Source organism: Mustela nigripes, chromosome 9, assembly GCF_022355385.1.
Source record: "Mustela nigripes isolate SB6536 chromosome 9, MUSNIG.SB6536, whole genome shotgun sequence".
In the NCBI taxonomy this organism is placed as follows: domain Eukaryota; kingdom Metazoa; phylum Chordata; class Mammalia; order Carnivora; family Mustelidae; genus Mustela; species Mustela nigripes.
In genome coordinates, this window is record NC_081565.1 from 34143689 (window position 1) to 34164609 (window position 20921).

The 20921-nt window shown below is 54.8% G+C and overlaps 1 protein-coding gene across 2 annotated transcripts; it reads right to left on the reverse strand.

The window, feature by feature from the left end:
- Positions 1-713: 713 nt before the first annotated feature.
- GRHPR (glyoxylate and hydroxypyruvate reductase) lies at positions 714-10239 on the reverse strand. Of its 2 annotated transcripts, none has more exons than XM_059411295.1 (9): positions 10082-10236; positions 8371-8501; positions 7314-7386; positions 6642-6758; positions 5296-5384; positions 4034-4138; positions 3217-3352; positions 1823-1953; positions 714-1048 (listed from the first exon to the last, which is right to left on the reverse strand). In XM_059411295.1, exons 1-9 carry the CDS (start codon positions 10162-10164, stop codon positions 927-929), a joined length of 987 nt encoding a protein of 328 aa, XP_059267278.1. In that variant the 5' UTR covers positions 10165-10236; the 3' UTR covers positions 714-926. The 2 variants fall into 2 exon arrangements, with proteins under 2 accessions (XP_059267278.1, XP_059267277.1); XM_059411294.1 differs by lacking the exon at positions 714-1048 and adding an exon at positions 1218-1432 and having other exon boundaries at positions 10082-10239.
- Positions 10240-20921: the final 10682 nt, after the last annotated feature.

Sequence of the window (20921 nt, forward strand, 5' to 3'; positions counted from 1 at the left end):
ATTATTGTCACTGCCCTCAATTCAGTCCCTCTGCTCTCCCTGCACTGTCTTTGGGCCGAAGCCACGGGTGTTCTCAGCACACCCAGTCCTCCTCTTGGACAGCCTGCTTCACCCTGCGCTTTCTGCTGCTCCCATACCTGCCTGCCGGGGTGAAAGCTCCATCTGCTGGTGGGGCTTGGCCATGGGGAGGAGCCGGAACCTGAATCCCTCGGCAGGAGCAGGGCTCTGGCCATGCAGGAGGCCTGGCCTCAGGAGGAGTAAAGCAGTAAGCCAGGTGGTGATCTGAACAAGGGCATCCACCTGGGGGCAGGGGCGGAAGGGATGGACAAAGAGAGCAAAGTGTGAAGGTGCTAAAACGGGTTTTAAATAAAAATTAAACTCCCCTACTGCCAATTATTCTTGGCCAAAACAGTAAGAGTACTGTGACCTTACCTGGTTCTCTTGGCCATGTATATTAATTGGATGGTCTAGATAGCAAGTGCCATGGTCACCACTGGGCCACGGTTGTCCCATCGCCGGTGAGGGACAAGTGAAGGAGTCGAGGAGGACATGAGGGGTAAGGTGGTTTGGACAGGTTCTGATAGCTCACATGCTGGCAGGGGTTGCGGGGGAGGGTTGGGGGCAGGGCAGAGCCCACACATCACCAGATGCCCTGATTTTAGAAAGGTAAGCAGATGCCCTTGTTAGCTTCTCCCAGTTACGGGCCCACACTGTCTCAGAGAATTATTTAATAGGATCACATACTTTTGGCTCAGATGTTTCCAACCACAAAAGCAGCAAGCCTGTGTATCAGCACCAGTCTTCCTTCTGCAGGATCAGAACAGATCAGACTTTTCCCTTGGCTCCCATCCTGTGGGTCCAGATCAAGCTTCCGCTGACAGACTCCAGGGACACAGTGGGCCTCCTGACCCTCAGCGGCTCCTGTCCTATAGCTTGAGCTCCCTGGGCATCGGCTCCCCTCGCAGGCCAGCCAGCAAGTTGTTAGCTGCCAACAAGGACATGGTATTTCGGGTTCCATAGGTGGCGCTACCAATGTGGGGCAGGATCACTGGAAAGGGGAGGAACAGAGGGAGGTAAGGGTGTTTCCAGAGTCTTAAAGTGGGCCCTGTTTTCCTGACCAGGGGTTGTCAGAATAAAGAGAACCTGCTTAGTGCTCTTTGATTTGGCCACTGTCCTTATGCGCTCCACTCCTATGGGGCTGAGGGTCAGGGGAATTATACAGGGACTTGGGGCTACTGAAACCCAGATACGAGTGAGGTCACTTGTCCCCAAAGAGCACCTTTCAAAAGCAGTATCCAGGGCACTGAGCTGAAGTGCTGGGCCTGCGGGGATGGGATGGTTTTCCCAGCTGTGGGCAACAGCCCAGACGTGAGCGCCAATGTTCCTCCTTTCAGCCTGGTGAGGACGGTGGGGACAGCGGAATTTCCAAGGGCTACAATAATGGGGGCATTCCCCATGGACAGGCAGCTAAGGACCTCCATCCCAGAGTGTACACAAAAGACAGGGTCTGGCTCAGCCCCTATATGAGTCTGGAGACGGCACACTAGCTCCCTGGGGAGACAAAACTTAATATAAAGAGCTGTTAACCAGGTAGAGTAGCTGGGGAGGCTAAGAAGCATCCAGGTGTGATCCTCAGCCCCACAGCATCAGTGCTTAGGATGCCCCGCCCCGTGTCCGGTGTCACTAACAGCCTCAGTATCTCCCGTCCGCCTGTGTCCCCGTGCTTGGTGCCGCTCACGGCAGCTCTGCACCCAGCACTTCCAGACCACCTCTAACTCCCTCGGGCCCAGGTGACTCCGCATCGGGAAATCACAGTTCTCACCGCAGTTCTTCAGGGTCAGGAGCGGGTGGTCTGTGGGCAGCGGTTCTGGGGTCGTCACATCCAGCCCAGCAGCCGCAATCTGCCCGCTAGTCAAGGCCTCGTACAGGTCGTCCTGGTTCACCACTTCTCCCCTGGGAAGGACAGTGGTGCCTTGGCTGCCCCCAAGCTCCCTCCCTGCAGAACCACCCACGGAATGGATTTCCCCACGGGACCAGGCACTGACTCTTAAAGCAGAAAGTCTGATAAGCTACTTCTTTACAGTAAGTCTGTACAGAAACACTGAGAAGCCCAGCCCTACCACTCGGTAGCTATGTGACCTTGGGCCAGGGTGTAACCTGCCTCTGTAAGACGGGGAGAATACACCCCACTCCTAGGCGTGCTGGGAGGATGAGAGCTTACCGACCCACTAGTGCTGGAACAGGGCCTCCGATCTGCATCAGTGTGGGGCCCTGTCCAGGAGTGTCTGCCTGAGAACGTGCAGGAACCATGGCATCTAGTTGTCCTACATCCGAGTCAGCAGCCCTCCCTCCTGTGACTGAGCCACTGAATTGTCACTAACGATTGGCTCAAGACTTCATGCTGCACCCAAAGTAATATTTGTGCAGTCAGCAACAATGCACAGGACCCCGCCCAGTCCTGGGTTCATGCAGGTGCTCTGCACACAGAGACTGAGACATGCTCAGTCAGCACGAGCCCTGCACCCCTGCATGTTTCACGCCCCCTCCAGGTCACCTCCTTTGTGGCTAGACATTCATAAATACAGGGGCCTCTGGAGTGACATGAGGGGGACCCCAAGAAATCCCTTCATTTGCCTTTACTTGCCTCCAAACTGACTTAAGCAGGTTCAAAGGGCACTAACCAGGCTGTGTCTGGAGCGGCAGAAAGGGGAGGTCTGCCTCCGTAACATGCCCAGTGGCCTGAAGGCACCCTGGGGACACTGTGGTAAACCGAATTAAGTTGGGTTTGAGTCTATCTTTCCAGAAGCACCAAGGTTCAAGCTGTCACTAACTCGGGCCCAGACTTAGTGTATAGGTGGTTGGCCTCCAAAGGACTGCTAAGATCGTTACACCCAACTCTTCGCAGTAGAGAACACAGACTGCCCGAGGTTGGCTGGTAACTCGTTGCTATCATGCCTCCACTCCCTGAACCACGTCTGCCACGTGCTACTGCCAGACCGACAAGCCACACCTGCTCTGTGGCGACTCCTCCCAGCCCAGGGCACTCTCTGGTGGCCTTTACTGGACTTCTGAGCTGGGTCTAGCTGATGGGTCGGTTTAGAGAGGGGGAGGCTCCACCCAAGGTGTCACGGACAACCCACGGGGATCACGGCAGCAGGGACAGCCCCCCTCTATGCTTTCTCGGGGCCCCAGGGAGCTTGGGCGGCCGCAGTGAACCTGCTGATGTTGACAAACACGGCTGTGCTCTTCATCTGCTGGAAGAAGTCCTTGTTGCAGAGCCCCTTGGTTGCAGGGGTTAAGGAGCAGGCCACGATGATGAAATCAGACTCAGCAGCCAGCCTGGGGGTGGACACTGGGCAAGGGCAGGGCTCCATGAGACGCCAAGTCCCAGGATGGAGACAGCAAAAGGATGGGAGACCAGACCCTCGCCTCCCCCTGCCAAACTCCCAAGATGCTTCCTGAAGGCCTTGCGTCCCTGCAAAACCTCTGATAACTATCCCTCCTGGTGGGCTTCTGGTATACTGCATCATTTATCCAGCCTTCTGGTCTTACAGATGGGGAAACTAAGGCCAGAGAGGGGCGGGAAGGCCCCAGTGTGCCAAGGGGGTGAGGAATGGCTAAAATCCAGCTGCCCTCTGCTCACAACACTATGCCCCCTGACAGGGGGCTAGATCCATGGGACACAAGGCTGGGGAACAGTGCTCACCGGTTTATTAGAGAAACTGGGTGTCAAAGCTCCCAGCAATCCCTTATATCTGTCACCATCCCTGGTGCTCTGCCCAGGCAGGGACAGTGGTGACAAGGAACTCTGAGAGACAGGAAGCCTGGAGAGCCCTCAGGCACAGTGAGAACTCCCTGTGTGGCCTGGGTGTATCCCTGTGCTCTCTGACCAGGCCCCAGTTAGCTAGGTTAGCTAGTACCTGAGCGAACCACGGGCCCCAGCTACACCTGCCCAAGATGCTGCCGCTACGGAAACAGACACCCCTCTACTGGGCTCAGATGGGGCTCCTGCGGAAATAAAGGTTTTACTTACCAAACTCGGCCTGGAATTCTGCAGCTTCCTGAGGCCTGGGCTGGCGCCCCGTGTACAGGAATCTTTGGACGCCAAATGGCTTCAGGCGCCGAGCAATGGCCTGGCCTGGAGGCAAAGAGAGTCCTGGCTTGTCCCTAACCCCTCAGAGGGCAGGAGCAGAACTCAGCAGCTCCAGGGACAGAGAGTCCCTGGGGTGGTGGTGGTGGGGGGTGTCCTTCCATCAGCACACTTCTGACTTTAACTGGTCCTGTCCCAGTGTAGCCAGCCCCCCAGAGACCCATGCTGCCCTTGGGGGGCCATGTGACAGCCCTTCAGAGACCTGGAGACAGCACCAGAGCTCCTCTGTGGCTATGACTTGGCCCTGGGTACCATGAGAGCCATTTGCTAACCATCCCTGAGAACTGGACCTGGCACCCCAAGAGTAGTCTGACAAAGCAGTCCCCTCCCTCCTTCTGGACTGTTTGCTTTTATTAACGCAGCCCAGGACTTCTTAGGACTTCTTCTTAGGACTTAGGACTTTCCAGTGGCATGCCAACTCACCCCAAAGCTTTTAAGACATTGTCACATGTCCTGCTCGAAAGACAGGCTTGGGTTGCTGGGTTTCCAGAATCAGAATGTGCCCCAAAGCTGGTGGGTTCCTCCAAGCAACTCTCCAGCGGGAGAGGCACTGCTAGCTGGCCGGACTGTCCATCCTCTCCACCCTCACCCTCGCCTCTGGACCAGGAAGATGCCGGAGAACCACAGACAGCTGCCTGGCTGAGCTCAAGCCTTCAGGCCAGACTTCTCCAAGCAGGGACCCCTGGGAGAAAACTAGCTCTGGCCCGTCTGCAGAATCACAGGTAAGCTCTGCCCCCAGATCCTCTGGTTCCCAAGTTAAAGCTTTACAAGCAAAATGCCTTCCGGCAGGCTTGGGGGAGCTCGAGCCTTGAGGAAGCCCTCCTCAAGGCCCCAACCCAGCCATTACTGCTTTCCTCCATTCTGTATGGAGCTGTGACCATAAAGAATCCCGACTCAACATGCTTCCATCACCTAGCAAGTTCTTAAGGAACTCTTGCTTTCATTTCTTTTATTTTTTGCTTTTGCCTGTGTTTTAGGAAGCGGGGTCTGTCCATTAGATGTCCCTACTGCATGCAAAGTGCACTGGGAACAGCCCAGGGTGGCCACTCTTTCCAAAGGATGGTCAACACCCAGACCCCAGGCACCAGAGACACAGGCGACACCAAGGTTGCTGGGGCGGGCCAGTGGGAAGTTGGGGGCCTCACCGATGCGCCCCAGCCCGATGATGCCCACGGTGCTCTGCGTGAGTCCATAGCCACACATCCACAGGGGTTTCCACGAGCTCCAGCCACCGCTGTGGGGAGAGGATGGGGGACGTCAGAGCCCGGCCTCAGGCAAAGATGAAGGCTCTCTGTGAACACACAGACCCAGGACCCCCAGGCAGGGGCTGGGGCCCAAGAGGTAGAAGACTCTGCTCTCCAGCCCACAGGACAGCCCATAGCACGAGTTACACCACAGCCACTGAGCGCTGTGGATGAGCAGCTCTCGAATGACTCTTCCCTTAATGGCACTGGACGGCACAGCCTCTGAGGGCTGGGAGCGGCCTTTGAAGTTCTCATCCCATTTTGCAGATAGGGAAACTGAGACCAGCAAGGGTGGCCTCCCTGAGGTCACACCCAGCCAGGGCAGAGGTGGGAGCAGCAGGCTGTGAACTCAGGATCTGGGATTCCAAAACCAATATTCCCAGTGCCCCAGGGAAGCAACACAAAGTAAAGCCCCAGGCCCACCCCACGGCCCTGCGTGCACACCAGGGGGACAGAGCTGCCTTAAGCCACCTCTGAGAAGGGTGCCGACTCCTGGGGCAGCAGGGTGAGCAGGATATGATGCTCTCAGTGTTTGCCTCAGCCCCGGCCCTGGCCCGGGGCCTCAAACCCTGGTCCACAAGCCCCGAGGGCCTGCACTGGCCCATCTGCCCACCTCCCAGCAGCTGTAGTGCCTTTCTAAGCCTGGATGCACAGACCCAAACCCCTGATCCGAAACCCTCAGGCCAGGCATTGCAATTTTCCGATTTCAGAAAGGTTTCCTGGTGCATATTGTCTGTTCTATCCCATACCCTCGGCAGCATCTAGGGTGCTGCCTGTTATCAAACACATGGGTTTACCGGCGGCAAAGCATGAACATTCACACAGAGGGAGAGAAATAAAGGCCTTCGATGGCCTCCTGTCATTTCTGGCCAGGTCTCACTACCAAAGGATTTGTGAAACCACTGTCAGCTTTCCGAGCTACTGGCATTGAGCGATGATGCCCACCGGCTACTTCTCAGGGGAAGCCTACACTCCATGCTCCTGCCCCTGCCCCTACTTCCTCCCCAACCGGACAAGACTGATCTATCTCTCCCTATCCTTCTCCCTCACGATTTCCCCTCAAAGCCACCATTCACACACACGTGTCTTTAGCTCAGCTCTGCCCCTCATCAGTCTGGCTGGGTCTGTCCCTGCTCACTAGAAGAGGCCCCCCTGGGGACAGGGATCACATCCAGGCCAGGGGGACGCCAGGGCCTCAGGCACACAGCTGCCAAGCACAGCCAACTTTCCCATTGGGGTTCACTCACTTCTTCACCTCCTCCATGGCTTCTGGCAAGCGGCGACAGGTGGTGAGCAGCAGGGACATGGCAAGTTCTGCCGTGGTGTCTGTCAAGACATCTGGGGTGTAGCCCACACGGATGCCGCTACGAAGCAAAGATCTGGTGGCAACACAGGCCTCAGGCACCTTCACCAGTTTCTACCTCTGGGACCTCTCCATGCCGCCACTCTCCTCCCTCTTTGCACTGCCCACCGGGAAGCTCCGAGCTGTAAAGGAGCACTCAGGAACTGACTGCCCTCCTTCCGGTTCGCTTATCTCCCGCCTGGCGCAGGACACAAAGATGAAAGATCAGGGCCCCAAGTCTGGGGCAAATTACTACTCGCCCTTTCTGAATCTCCTCACTTAATGGGAGAATTAATAATAATACGAACCTTTCCTACTTCAAGGGGTTGTGGTCAAGATCAGCCACCAGGCTGAATGGGCAAGGGGGCTACCTGACAGATGTAGTTACCCACAGCGTCCGACCGTTCGCGGCCTGTCGTAACTGCCCTGTGCTCACGCGGACAGAGCGAACGGGCAGGCCCCTCACAGTCTCACTGGGGGGCGGAGGAGGGTACGAGCAAATGAATACTCAGTGCCCTTTCCCACTCTGGGGGCCGGCCCTCTCCCCTGACCCTTCCAGAGCGTAAGCTGCTTTTACCGCTTCTTGATTTCCTCCAAAGCCAAGTGGTCAACGCCGACAGACATGGTGCTGATGACTCTGAGATTGGATCCTGTGGTGCAGAGAGAGCATTGTTTGTATCTCTCCTCCTGGAGTCCAGCCCATACCCCCAGGGATATCACAGGGCCATCTGCTTATTTTTATTTTTTGAGAACAAGAGGAAAGGCTGACATCTCTGTTCCTGGGCTAGAATCCTAAGCAACCCTACCTGACAGACTCAACAATCCAACGTGACTCCTCTGTGGGCAGACTCTGCGGCTCAGGGAGCGGAGGTGGCCGGCCCCCAGTCACAGGCTGCCGAGTGACAGAGCTGCGGTTCGCCTTGAGGCCTCAGACACTCAGACCTCCACGCTCACCCACGGGACTGTCCCTCAGTGAGCCTCCAGCCTCCTATGACCGCCCCCTGGGGCCTTGCTGTGGACACACTGAAGTGTCCACTGAGATTTGGCTGGGGGTGCGACCCTTACACACATTCTCCACAGGGCCGGGCGTGGAAAGCTCCAGGGCCAAGGCTGGGGCATGGACTGGCTCGGCACGGACTCACGCAGGCCCTCCCCATCCAGCAGCCTCGATGTCTGAGCCTTTCCTCCCAAGAGCTTTCTAGGGTGACATTTGCCCTGGCCCAGGGCTGGGCCCCATGGCTGGAGCTAACATTCTGGGTGCCTGCTGGTGCCTGGCCCTAAGCTGGGCCCTCCTGCACGATACAAATGCGCCCAGAAGGGACGGGGACTTTCTCCAGGTCATAAAGCAAGGCTGGGGCAGGGCTGGATGAGGGCCTAGGGACTCACACGCTCCCTCCACACCACAGTCTTTGCCCTCCTAGCTCCCTCCAGGGCTTTGTGGCCAGGAGGGGAGCAATGCCTGTGCCACACGGAGCTGCACACACTTGCTTCCTCAGGACTAGTTTGGCAGTGAATGCCTTCGGAACTCAGACAGGTCCCTGCAGGGGTGTGTGAGGAGCCAGCTGTAGCGGACTGATATGCCCTATGGGGCCAAGACGCCCTCGGAACCCTCCCCAGCCCTGCCCAGCACATACCTGCAGCATCCAGAAGCCTCTTGTCCACTCGATCAGTGAGCAGGCAAAGCAGGCCATGGGCCCCCGCCACACCTTGCTCCAGCTCCTTGGCGGGGATTGGTTCATCCGAATCCCAGTGCTCTACCTCACAGCTGAAGACACAAGAAAGATCACTCAAAAGCAGGGCAGCGCCACAGATGCCCCCAGACTTCCAGAGACCCCCTGGGACTACACTCCCTCTCAGAGTGAGAACCACTGCCTTCTGCTTGCTCCCGCCTCAGGACCCCTGGGTCAAGGTCAGGCACGGGCGGCCTCAGAACTGCCTCAAGAGGGTGGCTGTAAAGGGCTGTCACAGAGTGGAGGTCACCAAGGCCTGACAAGAGCCTGGACTAAAAGGAGAAAGTCATGGGGACAGCTCTCAGCTCAAAGCAAGGAAGAACCTGATCTCCCTCACAGGAGGCCTCATGGCCAGTGGGGAGCCCCGGTTTGAGGTGGGCCATTCCTGCACCAGCTGAGGCTTGAATGTCCTGTCCTTGGGAGTCCATGCAACGGGAAAGTCTCCGACTTGCACCCTGCCAGGAAGGCCACTTCTGCCACAGTTCATGAGCCGTGGAGGTGCTTCCAGAGGAGCTGCCCAGCCTCCCAGTCCTTGCCATGTAAATCAGTGCAGCATCACATGTGGCAACACACGGGACGGCGGCTGGTGCCTCCCAGAGGCCCTTGCTGCAGCACCTGGCAGACCAAGCCTGGGCACAGGCCTCCATGTAGCCTCCTTCCCATGGGCACAGCACTCAATGCTACAGCTGCCTTCTGCCCTCTCCCTTCCTCCTCAGTGCCTGCAACTTGGCAGGCCGGCAGCAAAGGTTTCGTTACATTGAACAAAACAAACAAATCTCTTTGCATGGCCCTGGTTTCTGAGCCTGGGTTCTGCCTTCTCGCTGCCGGACACTGGCAGTGCAGACCTGGAGGACACAGTGCTTCCGCCGCGGTCAGACAGAGCTGAGTTTAAATCCCAGCTCGGCCACACTGCAGCTGTGACTCTGGGCAAGGCACTTAACCTCTCCCAGTTTGCTCATCTGTAAAATGGGAATTATAGGACCAACTTCAGAGTGTTGCAAGGATTAAGCATTTATGTCTAAGAAGCACTTGAAAACCTAGCATATGATCTTCAGTTTAAGGGTCACAAGAAGCCCCTGCCAACTGTCCAAAGGGACCAGGCCAGTGACTGCGAAGGTCCCTGACCCTGCCAAAAGTGAGCTCTAGGGTAAAGGATTAACAGTCTGGATCTTGCATCACCCTCCGCCTCCCCTCTCCCCAGGCCTTTCCATTCACCCGCACTGCACTGCACGTGCCCTGCAAAAAGTGCCCGCAAAAAGTTGTGTCACTGCAACAGGATTGGACAAGGCTAGGCCACAGAGAACTTTCTTTAAGCCTTCCCAAACTCCATAACCGTCCAGGCCAGGCACGACTTGGCAAGGCCGGCTAAGACGCAAGCGCAGGATCCGGCTCCCTCCGGTCCTTGCGCCGCCGGGCCCTCCCCACCAAAAATAAGTGGGGTGTAAGGATGCCGCCCCCAGCCCGCCCCGGGCCGCCTGAAGACGCTGAGTCACCCTGTGTGCGGGGTGCGGGCAGCCAGGGAGGGCTCGGGATCCGCAGTCCCTTCCCCGACACCACCCCCGACCCCGGGCCGGGCCCGGGGACTCGGCGTGCCGCGGGGGCGCGGGGCTCTTACTCTGCTGCCCGGGCGAGTGCCGCCCAGCCTTCGGGGGGGATCCTGCGGGTGACGAACACCTTCATGAGTCTCACTGGCCTCATCCACCTGGCAGCCGCGGGACACTGACCCGGAACGCCAGACGCAGGCGGGACGCCACGGAAGACGGGGCGGGGCCTCGGAAGGGGCGGGGCTTGAGCTGGGCGACCTGGGGAGGGAGAGGCAGCAGGGGCGGGGAGGGGTGAGGAGGGAGGTGAGTGGGGGCGACAGAGAGGGGGAAAGGTTGAGGGGGCGTTGGAGGGCAGGCAGAGGGAGCCTGTTGGCCTCGAGGAGCGGAGGCTGTGTGTGTGCAGGGAGTGGCAGTGGCAGTGTGACTCTATAGGGTGAACTGTGGAGCCCTAAGTGTGTGCCTCGTGATACTGTGTGTGCGTGATCAAGCCCTCATGGAACTGGGACTTGTTCTGGGGGGCCTTGGCCTCTGAGCACTCACTGCCACAGAAGCTCAGGGATTGGCAGGCGTGTCTGGAGTTGGAGTTGGGGTGGGTAAAGGGGCGTCCAGGAGAGTCCTGTGTGAATATGTGTGGACGTCTGTAGGGATGCCTGTAGCTGTGGGAGTGTGTCTGTGTCCCGATTGGGGAGATGCAGTTAGGGACCATCCTAATTCCCAGGACCTAAGCGCCCCCGTGGTCCTTGCTAGGTCTGTTCCCTTATAGTCACACTGTTCCACACAGTGGTCTTTGGTCACAGACTGGGCTCTGAGCCAGGCCTCTGCCTTATATACTCAGGAGGCCGGACCAGGGCAGTCTGAACCCAGGAATGGCCCCTTTAGTAGCTGCCACAATTCTCCCATATGAAACCCACAGTGGTGGGGGGAGTTTAATTGGTTAATTGGTTGCGGGCCACCCGGTATGAAGACTGCTGCAGGCCGGCCGGAGGGCTGCAGGCTGCAGGGCTGGAGGGCCAGGGCCAGGGTGCTGGAGAGGGCCATGTGGAGTCACAGGCAGACCTGGGCTTTATAGCCCAATAATGTCCCTGGGTCTGATCCCAGCTCTGCCACTTACAAGCTGTGTCCTTCACATCATCTTTCTCAGCCTCAGTTCCTTGGTTACAGAATGGGGTAAGGAGCACGTACCTGTCAGGGTCATTGTGATGATTAAACCAGTAACGTTGGCGGGGCCCTGAGCCATGGCAGGTCCTCACAAGCGCTGAGGCTGTGGAGGGGAGAGGTGAGGAGATCAGGCTCTGGAGCCCTCACTGACCACAGGTCATTAAACTTCTGTGTGCCTCAGTTTCCTCATCTATGAAATGGTGTCATGGTTTGTTGAAAGGATGAACTATGTATGGTCCGGTGTGCTCCCACAGCGTGTAACACATGGAGTCTGTGCCTGACAAATGGTGGACCCATGCCCTGGTGCCCTGAGGTGGCAGTTGGTCAGAAATGGAGAGGCAGAAGTCCAGCTGAAGATAAGTGAGAGGGGCCCAGGCAGAGGAGCACCCAGGGGACAGAAGCCCAGCCTAGCGGTCTCTTCCCTGCCTGTTTTATCTGAATCCATTTCTTCCCCCTCAGGGCCCGCACAGAAACCAGAGACAGGCATGGAGAGGCGACAGGCCCAGCTTGGGTTCACACAGTAAGTCACTGGAGAGGCCAGATCTGGCCCTCTGCGCCATGTGCAGGCCCAGTCAGAGCTGCACCCTGCCATCCCCCTAAGTTAAACATTAATAAATGTCTAACCCACAGATGGTTATCTGCACTGCAGGGCCATCTCAGGGACAATTTCTGAAATAGTTCAAACATTGACACAACGAGGTGTTTTTCTGTCTCCCGCAAGGCCCTTGGGAGAATGACACAGCCAGGTGGCTCCAAACTCTGTTACTCAATGATGATGCCTGCACGCAGCTCCTCCCACACCCCAGGGCACGGGAGGACACTGGGTAAGCCTATCCCTGGGGAGCAGGAGGGGGCATGACCCATTAATGGGCTCGCCCCTAAGGCAGAGCACCCTCTGGTGCTCCAGAAGTCCTACTGGGCCGTAGGTGTGAGCCAGAAAAGAGAGCCGGCTGAAGGTTGGTGAGGAGGGAACCTGTGAAATGGTAGGGAAGGAAAGGATCTGAGCTGGAGAGGGCTTCACTGGGTACAACTCATCAATGGAATGAGTCGCTGATACTGATGAGCTCTTACTAAGTTCCAGGCATTGGACAGGGCAACTCACAAATTTAAACGTCTCAACAACCCTTGAGTAGTGCTGTTTCTGCCCACATCACAGATGAGGAAACTGAGGGCAAGCATGATGAAGTTCAGGGAGTCTGGCTAGCTCGATCAGTGGAGCGTGCGACTCTTGGTCTCGGTGTTGTGGGTTCGAGCCCTACATTGGGTGTAGAGATTACCTAAAAATAATATCTAAAAAAAAAGAGTGCTGAAACTATTTGCTTAAGATCATACAGCTACTAGGGGGCAGGGCTTACATTCAAGCTCCAGCACCCGGACTCCAGACCCAGCACCGGCTCCAGACCTAGGCTCTTAACCACTGTGCAAGCCTGTGCGAGTGGACAGGGAGTCTTAATCTGTTAGGGCTGCTATAACAAAATGTCATATATTGGGTGGCTTTTTTTTTAAGTATTTTTTTTTAAGATTTTATTTATTTATTTGACAGAGAGAGACCACAAGTAGGCAGAGAGGCAGGCAGAGAGAGAGAGGAGGAAGCAGGCTCCCTGCTGAGCAGAGAGCCCGATGCGGGACTCGATCCCAGGACCCTGAGATCATGACCTGAGCCTAAGGCAGCGGCGTAACCCACTGAGCCACCCAGGCGCCCCTAAGTTTTTTTTTTTAATTTGACAGAAAGAGAGAGCAGGGAAAGCAGCAGACAGAGGGAGAGGGAGAAGCAGGCTGCCTGCTGAGCAGGGAGCCTGGTGCAGGACTTGATCCCAGGACGCTGGGATCATGACCCAAGCCAAAGGCAAATGCCCAACCAACTGAGCCACCCTAGTGCCCCATTGGGTGGCTTAAACAAAAATATTTATTTAACATAGTTCTAGAGGCGGAAACTCAAGGTCAGGGCACAGGCAGATTTGGTGTCTGGTGAGGGCTTCCTAATTCATAGACGGTTGTCTTCTTGCTGGTCCTCACAGCATGGAAGAGGCAAAGGAGCTCTCTGGGGTCTTTCTTAAAAGGACACTAATCCCACTCATGAGGGTGCCACTCATGTTCGCGCCTCATAATACCATCACATTGGGCATGAGGATTGCGAAATATGAATGGGCTGGGGGGGACACAAACATTTCAGTCTATAACAGAAGGTAAAGAGAACAAGTGAGGAGCTACAGTTAAGGTATTGGCTTAGAGGGACTCTTGGAGATGGCTGTCACATTGACTGTCACTATCCATCCAGGAAGAGGTACAGTGGTTGGGGCAGGGAAGGGAGAGGTGCCTGAGTTCACCTTGGCAAGGAATGAGTTCAGGATGCCTAGGAGAGTTCTGAGTTTCCAGTGGAAGAGCCCAGGAGGGAGGTGGCGTCCGAAGGTCAGGGGCAGGTGGAGCCATAGTTCCAGAGTCAGCAGCAGGCAATTGGCAGCCCAGGAGACACCTGGGTAACTGAGAGCCAGGGCCCTCGTTCTGGCAGGGAGATCGAGACTCAGAGCACATGGAAGTTCAGAATGACAGTATGAAAAGGAGATTTTGTAGGACTTTTCTAATTTCACTTTTCCATTGAATCCATTTGGAACATTTTGTGTATATGGTTTGAGGAGGTGCTCACCTGGATGTCCCAGATGGTTAACCAGTTATTTAAGTACTATTTTTAAATGAATGTTTTAATTTTGGAGTAATTCATGAACGCACAAGATGCAAACTTCCAAAGGCACACGAGGGTATAAGCTGGAATCTTTTCTCTTCTCCCTGGTCCCCCGACTCAGATCCTCTCCCCAGAAACAGTGACATCTTTCCAGATGGTTTTAACATCTACAAGAATATGCGTATCCTTTCACAGAAATGGCAGTCTGTACCCACAATTGGCATCGCCTGGTTTTTGCCGAATGGTGTATCTTGGTGGCCATTCCACATCAGGACACGTCATTGTTTTTACTGATGCAGAGCACTGCGCTGTATGAGCAAACCATAAGCAATGAACAATTCCCTATCAAAGGACACTTAGCTTGTTTTTCCACCTTTTACTATGATGATGCCCCAGAGAAGAACCTTTGGTAGATGTCATTGTGTGCAGGTGTAACTGCAGATGTAGGAGAAATTCCTAGAAGCAAAATTGCTGGGTCAGAAAATATATGCACTAGAAAATTTGACAGATTCTGGTAAAATGCTTTTCAGGGTTGTTCAGTATATACTCTTACCAGTAACGTATGAAAGCACTTGTTTTTCTATAAACCATCTCCTGGAATGCTTTGCCTATGCTAGGCATCTTCGTCTTAGTGATTTGCAGGCAGTATCTGTGCAATAAGGAAATTAGTCCTCTGTCTGTAATACGAGTGCATACATGGTCTTTTCCACAGTTGGTGTTAATCTTATGATTTTGTTAATTATTTTTAATGCAGACATTTTTTATTCTTTATGGCTTCTACATTTTGTCACATGGAGTGTATCAGGTGTCTATTGCTGTGTAATGAATTATTTCAAAACAGTGGCTTAAAACAACAACCATCATTTTAGTATCATCTCTTATGGTTCTGGACAGAGCTGCTTTTTAGGCTCTCTCATGGAGACCAGTGGTGGCTGGGCTGCACTCACTCCTATGTCTGCTCATCGATGCTGGCTGTCAGCTGGGCCCTCGGCTAGGCTGCTGGTCTGGACATCTACACAGGACCGCTGCCTGTGGCCGGGACTCTCCCCAACCCCCACCCCGGAGCCTGGGCTCCAAGCCTGGGCTATTCCAAGAAACAGAAGGAGAAAGCTCTCAGCCTCTTAAAGTCTGAGCCTGGGAACTGTGCTACGTCCCTTCTGCCATATTCCATTGGTCATGCAGTCACGGGGTCTTTTTCTTTTTCCTTTTTTTAAAGATCTTGTTTATTTGCTTGAGAGACAGAGAGCACAAGCAGGAGAAAGGGACAGAGGAAGAAGAGAAGCAGGGTCCCTGCTGAGCAGGGAGCCCAGTGCGGGGCTTGATCCCAGGACCCTGAGATCAGGACCTGAGCTGAAGTCAGAGGCTAACAGACTGGGTCAGTCAGGCACCCTGCAGGAGTCTTTTTCATATTGGGTTTAGTTTAGTTTATTTATTTATTTTTTAAATATATCTTGTGCTTTCTAGGCCTGATACCTTTATGGTTTAATTTTTTTACTGAAATTTTGATCCGTATTTATTTTCCAATAACTAGCACGTTGTTCAATACTTCTAATGAAGCAAGCCAGGCCCTCCCACTACCCTAGACTAAATTTGCATCTATTCGGGGCTATTTCTGCACTTGATATTCTGCTCTGTTCAGCTCTCTAGCCAGTCTTACGTGACTGGTCATATGTGAGGTAGTAAAGGGCTGTTGCTTTGTGGTTATTTGTTATGCAGGCGTACACTAACAGAGGTGAGGACGCTTCTCAGGGCCCCTTAGGGCCCCTTCAGAAGCAGAGTTCAGTGCCTGCGGCCTGTTTCATTTTCGAGGCTTTGCGAGAATCGGGCTGGCTCAGAATATCTACTTCGCCTTCGAACTAGCCAGGCAAATCACCTCTGATGGATCCTTGGTTTCCAAACCACAAGAATGGGGACCGACCACTGGATGTCATGGTGGTCGGTGCTCACTGAGCCCAGGGCCAGAGCCTGGGAAGTGCATGGGAAATGTTGGCCAAATGGGATTGACTTTGATCCTCACCTCTTTGGTCAGAGGAAGACAATAGGCCCAAATCATGCCCATGTCCATGTCAGGTACTGCCTGCCTCCCCAACTTCACCCCCCCACAGCACTTGCCCCCTACAACCCCCTCCCCTGCTCTAGGCCCTGGACCCCTCCTGCCCTTGGTCAGAGGGGTGTAGAGGACTCAGGGGTCTTGGATTAGGTCAGCCTAGCTGGGGGTCTCCTTGGTCCTCAGGATCTTTTCTAGCTAACTGGCTACCCCATCTCTAAGACTTGTCCCCACTCCAGCCTCTGGAATCTTGAACCCTGAACCTTGAACCTGAGCCAACCCAATAACCCTCCTGAGCCCTGACCAGCTGTCCTGGGGGCCTGCCTGACTCTCTGCTCCTCTGTTACTCCCAGCCCTGGCTAGAGTCCAGCCTTGGTCCCCTGGGTTGGGGGCCCTCTGCAGCAACCCCCTGCCGACCTTGCAACCTAGTCCCCTCCCCCCACCCACTCAGGCATAGAGTGACTCAACCTGGGCAGGCATCCCAGAGACACCTGGAGCTAGAACCGCTGGGGAGCAGCCGCAGGCTGGGAGGCAGGGAGTATGGCTGCCTCCTCAGTGATGGGGAAGGATGGCAAGAGGGAGCAGAAAGAAAAGTGCCCGCAAGTTGGGGGCACAATGCAGGTGCCCATAAATGCTAGTCAGAGCTCTGATTCAGGGTTACGTGCTGCCCAGCTGTTCATGCAACAAATGATTGGTAATATTATTCCAACATGTCATTAGAGCTAACGCTTACTGTGTGCCAGCGGTGTGGCTGTGGCTGTCCTTCATGTCACCGCACGCAGGCCTCACAGCAGTCTCTGCAGAGGGGTGCTCTTAGTATTCCCATTTTGCAGATGAGGAAACTGAGGCCCAGAAAGGTTAAGAAACTTGCCCAAGGTCTCACAGCTAGTAAGTGGCTGAGGTGATACTTAAACCTAAGTACTGAAATTACTCTAGAGCCTGAGGACCGTGGCCACCATAGAACGGGCACGAGCAGGCGGAGCCGCTCTGAGGGGCATCCCCAGCCACAGCCCAGGCCTTGACTTCTGTGCTCTCTGGTGGCCCCTCTAGTGCCTGCTCACCTGCCAGTACCAAGACCACCAAACTCATAATGGAGATGACAAGGAAAGACTTGGGGACTTGAGATCGGTGCTCAACTGCCAGCCCAGCTCAAAGCCTCATAGCACCCCCATTGGGTCCAGGAACCCCTCAATTTGTGCATGGGATAGGGGCAGGAAAAACTTCCTGTTTCCTGCACTGACCCCCTCGAAACCCTCTCCTCCCTTCAGGAGCCCTGGGGGCCCCACTTTCTCAGAAAAAGTCCTACTATCAGTCAGGTACACTCTAGAAAAAGGAACCCGGTTCTCCTATGGGTACCCACATCTCATTCTAGACTTCAAACTGGCTTCATTTGAAATGAAAATCTCATTGAAATGTCTTGAGTACATCATAAATCTTAGACAAGAAAGTTTTCAACAAGGCTATCACTGCAAACGCAGAAAAGGTTCAAGGGTCCAAACCAGAGGCTCTGCAAACAGGGCCTTGAGCGGTGAATGGAAGTATGAACAGGGCTCCTAGGAGGCCTCGACAAGCTCCTCTTCTCTCTGAGCCCCGATTTCTCATCTGAAGAGGATGCACTTGACCAGGGATCGGGAAGCTTTTTCTACAAAGAGCCCAGTAGTATATATATGAGGCTTTGTGGGCCCTGTGGTCTCTGTGGCACCACTTGGCTTTGCCGTCATAGCCTGAGAGCAGCCACAGACAGTCTAAACGAATGGGTGAGGCTGTGTTCCAATATAACTTTATCTACAGGTATTGAAATTTGAAGTACCTGTAATTTTCCTGTGTCATAAAGTGTATTATTCTTCGGAATAAAAAAAAATTACTTATTTTAGGGGCGCCTAGGTGACTCAGTCAGTTAAGTGTCTGCCTTTGGCTCAGGTCATGATCCCGGGGTCCTGGGATGGAGCCCCACATCGAGCTCCCTGCTCAGCAGGGTAGTCTGCTTCTCCCTCTGCCTACCTCTCCTCCTTGTGCTCTCTCTCTCTCTGACAAATAAATAAATAAAATCTTCAAAAAAAATTATTTAAGTAATCTCTACACAAAAACATGGGGCTTGAACTCAGGACCCCGAGATCAAGGGTCGCACGCTCCTCTGAGTGAGCCAGCCAGGTGTCCCTGGCTGTCCCTTTTTAAACAAGACCCTTGTTGTATGAGAGTGGGTAGCCGGATTTGGCCCACGGCTGTGGGTCACCCCTACAACTCTGGACCGGAGCAGAGCTTCTCACTTTCACGTGCGCACGCATTATCTGAGGATCTGGTTAAAATGCAGATTCTAATTCAGGAGACTGGGGCGAGACCTGGGACTCTGCATTTCCTATAAGCTCCCACCTGCCGCTGCTGATCCACAGAGCACACTTTGAGGAGCAAGAGGCTAGGGAAACTTCCAGCTCGGCCCGGCCGTTCTCTGAGCTTCTAAGTGACACTCTGATGACAGATCCTGCTGTTCCCTGAAGAAATGCTCACTTGGTCACTTTCTGTGCAGACTTCGCCTCTGTCCCGTGGTTTTCTTGCTTGCCTTCCTTATTTGCTGTGTCTTTTCTCTACCTCCTGCCGTTAGAGCATAAGCTTCTTGAGAGCAGGGCCTTTGTTGCTTTGTTTGCCACTGTCGTCCTGGTCCTGCCGGCTTCCTCAGGCCTCGGGAAACATTTGGTGAGGGAATGCAGAAATGATGCTGGCGGCGGCGCCTCAATAGCCTCCCTGGTTGCTCATCCCCGCGGGGACATCGTCATTGTATCACCACCTAGTGGGCACTTTTGTGTACTGCGGGGTGGGGGAGAGAAAGGCTCCGTGTGTTGGATTCTGACCCAGGCAGAAGGTAGAGGCCACGGTGGGCAGAGAGTTGCCCCTTCGGCTGCCCATATTATCTGTTCTTGTCTGCTGGCACAGAAGGGGAGCCTTCCTGGAGGAGGTGGCATTTGAGCTGAACAATGAAGGCAATAAGCTGCGGGAATGAGAGAGGGAGCAACCGTGTTCCTGGCAGAACAGATGCAGTGACTGGAGGTGGGGAGGCTGGCAAGCATGGGCATCGGTGAAAGGGAAGAGAAGCAGAAGCAGCTGGGATGGGCAGTGTAAGATGAGACAGGGATGATCCAGGAGGAGGTGAAGAGGCCCCAAGGAAAGGGAGCTTCCAGTTAGTGAGTGTTTGACACGTGCCAGGGGCTTCCCGCACACAGGTTTACTTAATCCCTGCAAAGGCCAATGAGGCAGATCTTAGGACCCCCATTTTACAGATGAGGAAACTAAGACATAGATCAGCAAAGTGACTTGCCCAAGGTTGCACAGCTCGTAAGGGGCAGAACCAGGTTCGAATTTAGGTCATCCACTTGTCTTCTCCCAGATGGAGTGCCTTCCTGTGGCTTGTGCTCAGAGGAGGGTACATATTGGTGGGTGCATGCAGGAAGCCAGGGGCTGGGTTCGAAACACCCAAGATGTTTGTTCTTCTTCACGGTCTCAGGACCTGACTGCCCATCACACAGAAGTCTCCCTCTGCTCACCTGCCTGGTCCTAGACCCCCTGGTCTGGGAGGCAGGACACCTGGATTCTGGTCTGTGCTTCCCTCACCTCTCTGGCCCAGAGGACAATAGTTATAATGACTTGGAAGAGGCAGAGATCTCTTGCTCACCCATTATACAGATACGGAAAATAAGGCCCAGAGAAGAAAAAGAACTTCCCTGACAATGTGCACCAAGCTAGGCTCAATGCAGCTTTCATCCTGGCCCTTGCCTGAGATCCTACCTGATGGCCTGAAACCGAGGCTGCCATACAGAGGGCCCGAGCCCTGGCCACAGAGGGTAGCAGAGTCTAGCTGGGCCCCCTTGGCCAGCCCAGGCCTTCGGGAAATGTGTTTGAATTTCATTTCCCAGTGAGGCATATCCCCAGGGAGAGGGTGAGTGTGTGGTCCTGCAGGCTGGAGTGGGGGCTGTGGCCTCTTTGAGGAAGGAAGGGAGGCTTAGCAGGACTTGTCCCACAGGCTTTCAGGAGACCCACCAGGGCCAAGGGAAAAATGAGGGGTCAGCCAGTTCTCGAAGCAGACCTGGCTCACCCTGGACTTTCAACTCTGCTGTAGCTCTCCATCTGGCTCAGGAAGTGACCTGCCCCTTTCTCAGCCCCTGGGCCAGCTCTTCTGGAAAGCAGAGGACCTTGGCCTGGACACCTGTGCACAGGGGAGCCATGTTCACCTAGGAGCCCTACTGAGCCCAGCTCTGTCAGGCTTCAGGCAATGGGATCTTCACCACCAAACAGGCCTGATAGTGGGCATTGTTACTATTCCTCAAAAAAACAGACACAGAGAGACAGAAAGAGTTTCCCAAGTTTACCAGATTTGAGCCAGGCCTCAAATCCAGGAAAGAGTGACACCTAAGCATTTGAGCACAACACCCATGACTGCCTTCACCCAAGCCCCTGGCCAGCCCCAGTGGCTCCTTCCACCACCTCCCCAGGGACCGATTTATCCACAGCCTCAGGGCATCTCTTGGAGCTTCTGCTTCTGCCCAGAGCCCCTCTCTACAGCCTGGGATGCTGGCTGTAAGCCTCTGGTGTGTGTGAGTGACCGGTACCATACACAGCCCTCTCCTCCGGCCCTCACACCTTACCTCATCCACTTGCCCACGAACCAGGAGCTCCATCAGCACCAGCACACACGGGGCGGGGGATGGTGTCCAGTTGGGGTGGATAGTCCATAAACATGTTCTCTGTGAGGGGGCCTCCTGCAATGGTGGACACCCCATTCTTCAAATGGGGAAACAGAGTGTTAGCAGGAAACAGTAACCTGCCTGGGTCACCAGCAGGCTCCAGGCAGAGCAGTGACCTGCCCAGGCCTCTTGGTGTCCAGACTCAGGTTCCCTCCCAGGACGATTTGGCTTAACAAAGCCCTCCCCCTGCACCAGCTGCTGTGCTGCCCCAAGGCTCCATGTGGACCCACAAGCTGGCAACTGGGCCACCATTCTGCCTTCCGGGCAGAGACCTGTCACCCAGCTGCCAGCCA

Coding starts and splice junctions, on each gene's coding strand:
- GRHPR (XM_059411294.1), bottom strand. CDS start 10,164: ATGAGGCCAGTGAGACTCATGAAGGTGTTCGTCACCCGCAGGATCCCC. Junction 3,353..4,033: donor AGAATTCCAGGCCGAGTTTG/GTAAGTAAAACC, acceptor GCCCTTGCCCAG/TGTCCACCCCCAGGCTGGCT. Junction 1,433..1,822: donor CCTGACCCTGAAGAACTGCG/GTGAGAACTGTG, acceptor CCATTATTGTAG/CCCTTGGAAATTCCGCTGTC.